Source organism: Adiantum capillus-veneris, chromosome 14, assembly GCF_014529385.1.
Source record: "Adiantum capillus-veneris isolate H3 chromosome 14, ASM1452938v2, whole genome shotgun sequence".
NCBI lineage: Eukaryota > Viridiplantae > Streptophyta > Polypodiopsida > Polypodiales > Pteridaceae > Adiantum > Adiantum capillus-veneris.
The window spans coordinates 47,617,909-47,623,067 of NC_140944.1; the positions used below are offsets into that span (position 1 = coordinate 47,617,909).

Consider the following 5,159-nt stretch of genomic DNA (forward strand, 5'->3'; position numbering starts at 1 on the left):
TTTTTGCACTGGCCAGGTTTAGTTAGTGTGCCTCGAGATTCCTCCCCCAACCCCAACCGTCGATCCCATTACTTTGCATAGGTGTTACTTAGTGTCGAGGGTCATTGGCCCTTGGCCAAACAAACTAACAGACACTCCATCATCATATTGTGATTGAGAGTGTGCGTGAGATTAAGAGTGAGATAGCTTAGGGGCGATCCAAATGTTATGATACAAACGACAAACTCTCTGCTCATGGTTTTGTTGAATGCTCACGCCTTTCTATCAACATACTCCAATCTTACCTCTAGGTGAATTTTGCACTCTCATGCTAAGCCTCAAAAATCTGCCGCAATTTGGCATGCTTTCCCAACATTAAACAAAAAAGTAACTTCATTGTTTCGACTAAGAACTTAATACAACCTGACATTAAAGCTTTCTCAGCTCAATTGAGAGAAGGTGATGAGGGGCGTCCTATGGAACCCAACACAAGGGACATGAGGGGTCAAGAGTAGCCTCCTATCAACCAGGACGTTGGGATGGGGGAAAAGGAAACAACACCCTACACACAATACACAGCCTCTCTATAGCCCAAGGTAATAGTCCGCACCCCTACCCACACAGGTTCGCACACACACACACACTCTTTTGTAGACTTCCAATGCTCAGGCTCGCATACTAGCATCCCCAACCATACACAATCACTCCTAAACACCCCCACATAATTGACCTAGAAACACACGACCACACTCTTGCATTAGTTCTGCCTCATACAGACTATTTGCACTTTCTCTTCCCTTCTCTCGCTGCACACACACACACAAAAAGACCTGGAGCCAACGCTACCACGGGTTAACCGGCACAAGACGAGATGGAAGAATAGATCAAAGACGCTAATACAAGCTAATCTCTTTGAAAAAAATGATGGGTACAATGGCGATGATAATAACACAAAAGGAGTGGCAACATTAGGCTTCTCCTTCTTTGCACTAGTGGCCTCTTTCGTAACCTTTGGCGGCCACCTCAATTGCAGCCCTCGGCTCCCTTCACTTGCTCCAAGCTCTGCTCGGCTGCCCCTTCTCCCATGCAGTTGGTGCCTTCCTTGATCACACTACAGGCTGCTCCTCCTCAACCCTCCCTTGGCCCAGCTAACCCCAAGACGCCCTACCTTGCTTGCCTTCCTTCACATGGCGGCCCTCTCCTTGATCCCTTCATGCCTTCCTTGTGGCCACTTGCGTGTCCTCAGACTCGACACCTCTCCCTTTCATGCTTTAACACCATCGTTTGCTGTGGCGACCTTTCTTGTATACCCAACACGTTGTTTTATTTCCTGGTGATAGCATTGTCTTCTGCACATAGATCCCCGGCTCCTTTTGACTTGCTAAACTTCACTTGGCCTGCTCACTCCTTGTGCTTTCAACTTCCCCTCTTAAATAAGCCGTCCAAGCTCTTGCAGGAACCACCCTTGCAATTGGCGAGCCCCTTTAGCTCGGCATCTGTCCGTTTTGCAGCCCCTCATGACTTCAATCACCGCCGCCACTGGCGCCATCCCTTGCTCATGGCCATGCCCTTCAGTCGACGGCTGCCACCTCTTGGCTCCTCCCTTCAAGGCCGAGGCCCTCCTCCGGTCCTTTGTGGTGCTGCCCTATAGTAGACGCGTGGCGGCCTCTCCTACAGATGGATCCCCTCGTCGAAGGCCCCTAGCCGCTTGTCACACCCCTGAAGTCGGCTCCTGCAGTCCCTCCCATGCTCTTGGAGCCTCTCACAGCCCTTGCAGCCGGCCCTCCTTCTCCGTGCTCACGCCCTGCATGCCACAGATGGCGCCCTCCTGTCTGGGAACTACCATTGCCTCGGGCCTCCCCAACAGTTGGCGCTTCCTCTGCATATTCGCCACCTGGTACCACTTCTCCATCCACTACAGCTTGCTCTCGTTTGTTTTCTTAGCATGGCAGTCCTTTAAAAAAAATTAACTTGCGACTTAGCAGGTGTTTCCACCAAACGCAACCCGCAGCCAATAGCTTTGCATCTCTTACCATAACTTGAGACCTTGCTTTGGAACCAAGGCCTTCACGGCTTTAAGTAAACATAATTGACCCACAAGAATCAAATCCCCGGATGCTTTGATACTTGCCGATAATGGTGACTGCAACAAACATTGGCCGCTCCAAATCCCAATGCAACCATAATAGATGGCCACATTCAAGCTCTGGTTTGGAATGGATCCCCAAAAGAACTCCGAATAACAAGCCAAAGAAAACAAGCCATAGAGTAGACGGTGACTATATTTCATGTACCTGCAAACATCTCGATCATTAGAGGCCCAAAATCATCGCTTGACCTTTAAAGTACCACATTTGGCATACACATCACGATCAAGCTTGCCGCTATCGGCATCTGGCACCGACTCCACCGCTTCGACCTGTATCTGCATGATTCCATAGCGAGGCTATAGCCATTATTGTGGACCGACATAACTTAGTTGTACATCATTGTCAAACCCCTCGTTGAGATGCTCAACGATAGTATTATATCATTTCATAAGAAGAAACTGATAGATACTATGTACAAGAAGCATTAGATAGATAGAGAGAGATAGTCATGTGCTATAGAGCCCGGCGGGTCAAATGGAAAGCCATTAGCTCTCCCAAGCATAGTGTAAACTCCACTTGGATCAAAGATATAAAGATATGGCATTGATCATCACCATCCGTCTATAAAACACATACAAACCATCCCTACTTTGTACTAGAAAACCTGTAAACCAATCCTTCCTATAGATTTTGAGAGCACAGCCCTTCATAAAACTCCAAGCATGAGCCATCTCCATGCCTGACACATGCACAGCTTCTGCTTTCTGTGTTCCCCAGCCATCGGCTAGAGACTCCTCCATAGCATTACCATCTTCAATAAAAACAACGTGCACCAATTGGCATAGCGATGCTTGCATAGAAAGCTTCAGCAACACATCCGTCAACAGCATGGCACCAACCTGTGGCAACTGATCATCCAAAGCAGACAGTGGCATATCTTCACCTGTAGACTCTTCAAACATCACTGGAAAAGGTGGTAAGCCTTGCATACCTTGTATTCTCGCCATAGCTTTAGCAACCAAAACCTGCAACTCGTCATCAACATCGACCACCAGCTCATCGAATCCCCAATCATGTTCATCAAGACATTCTTCTTCAGTCAACATGGCATGACCATCAAAAGGCAAGAGAGAGGGTTGCCCAACCCCTTGGTCCGCACAAAATGTCTCGGCACTTGCAATCTATTCCGCTTTGACCACCTTACCGACATGCATACATCACATGTCTCATACCCTGAGAAAGCAGACTCCGTTTCGCATGTGCTGTCCGTATCCAAGGCACTGCTATAGCTTGAATAGACCTCGGCTTTCTCCACAAAACTCACCGGATTTGGCACTTCAGCTATCTTCTCCATTGCTTACTTTTCGAAAGTCACTTGGTCAAGCACATCAAGCGGTACTCGGTAGACTCCTCTCTGCAGCTGCTGAGGCCTCATAGGCCCACATGGTATGGTCTCTACTTTGTCATCACACCTATCCGCTTCTACCATATGTGCATCAACAAAGGGTCAAATTACCTGAAGCTCTTCCCTAGAATTGTCCTTGGCATTAATGGACTCACCAGAACCTGCTTTGCCTGTTGCTTCTTTAAAACTTTCTTCATCCTGCTCTGCGCATAGGCTATTGCCTCCTCCTACGTGCACGGTCCATCCATCTCGACTTTATCCCGCACTTTTATATGCAAGCAGTCCACAAACTTGGTCATGTTCAAAAAATCTGCATTCTCTACAGCAGTTACCTTAACCAACTTGCTTCATATGGCCTCGAATTCCCACACGAATGCTCGGAAATCACCATCAAGGCTTTGTTTTAGGTTGTCCATCATCTGCTTCACTTCACTCCACTGCATGTTGGCCACATATCGGCTTCCAAATTCCGCTTCCAACCTGCTCCAATCCTATTTTCCTTCAACCTGCAAGCCCTCGCACCATACCTTTTCTTTGCCACAAACCAAGAGCGGGAAAGCTTGGGCCACTCCCTCTTCTTTTGACAAACGGCTCTCCAGCAAAAATAGACCATAGTCCTCCGGCCACACTTCTCCCTTTCATGATGTAATACCATCCTTTGCTGTGGCGACCCTTCTTGTATACCCAACACGTTGTTTTATTTCCTGGTGATAGCACTGCCTTCTGCACACGGATCCCCGACTCCTTTTGAATTGCTAAACTTCGCTTGGCCTGCTCACGCCTTGTGCTTTCAACTTCCCCTCTTCTTGCAGGAACCACCCTTGCAATTGGCGAGCCCCTTAAGCTGTCGGTTTTGCAGCCCCTTATGACTCCAATCATCGCCACCACTGGCGGCCCTTGCTCATGGCCATGCCCTTCAGTTGACGGCCCGCCACCTCTTGGCTCCTCCCTTCAAGGCCGAGGGCTCCTCCGGTCCTTTGTGGCGCTGCACTATAGCAGAGCCATGGCGGCCTCTCCTACAGATGGAGCCCATCGTTGAAGGCCCCTAGCCGGTTTTCACACCCCTGAAGTCGGCTACTGCAGTCCCTCCCATGCCCTGGCGGCCTCTCATAGCCCTTGCAGCCATCCCTCCTTCTCCGTGCTCACGCCCTGCATGCCACAAATGGCGCCCTTGTCTCTGGGAACTAGCACTTCCCCGGGCCTCCCAAACAGATGGCGCTTCCTCTGCATATTCACCACCTGGCTCCATCCAGTGCGGCTTGCTCCCGTTTGTTTTTTTAGCATGGCAATCCTTTAAAAAAACTTAACTTGCGCCTTAGCGGGTGTTTCCACCAAACACAACCCGCAGCCAATAGCTTTGCATCTCTTACCATAACTTGAGACTTTTCTTTGAAACCAAGGCCTTCACGGCTTTAAGTAAACATAATTGACCCACAAGAATCCAATCCCCGGATGCTTTGGTACTTGCCGATAATGGTGACTGCAACAAACATTGGCCGCTCTGAATCCTAATGCAACCATAATAGATTGACACATTCAAGCTCTGGTTTGAAATGGATCCCCAAAAGAACTCCGCATAACAAGCCAAAAAAAACAAGCCATAGAGTAGACGGTGACTATATTTCATGTACCTACAAACATCTCGATCATTAGAGGCCCAAAATCATCGCTTGACCTGTAAAGTG

General features: G+C 48.7%; 2 protein-coding genes across 2 annotated transcripts; both read right to left on the reverse strand.

The window, feature by feature from the left end:
* Positions 1–859: 859 nt before the first annotated feature.
* Positions 860–3,175, reverse strand: LOC147442326 (uncharacterized). The gene is made up of 2 exons (XM_086528543.1): positions 2,013–3,175; positions 860–1,933 (listed from the first exon to the last, which is right to left on the reverse strand). Exon 1 carries the CDS (start codon positions 3,173–3,175, stop codon positions 2,651–2,653), a length of 525 nt encoding a protein of 174 aa, XP_086384669.1. The 3' UTR covers positions 860–1,933; positions 2,013–2,650.
* On the reverse strand, positions 860–4,627 carry LOC147442327 (uncharacterized). Its single transcript, XM_086528544.1, has one exon. It carries the CDS (start codon positions 4,351–4,353, stop codon positions 3,976–3,978), a length of 378 nt encoding a protein of 125 aa, XP_086384670.1. The 5' UTR covers positions 4,354–4,627; the 3' UTR covers positions 860–3,975.
* Between the last annotated feature and the right edge of the window lie 532 nt (positions 4,628–5,159).

Excerpts from the sequence above, each read along its gene's own strand:
- LOC147442326 (XM_086528543.1), bottom strand. The coding sequence starts at position 3,175 with ATGTTGACTGAAGAAGAATGTCTTGATGAACATGATTGGGGATTCGAT.
- LOC147442327 (XM_086528544.1), bottom strand. The coding sequence starts at position 4,353 with ATGATTGGAGTCATAAGGGGCTGCAAAACCGACAGCTTAAGGGGCTCG.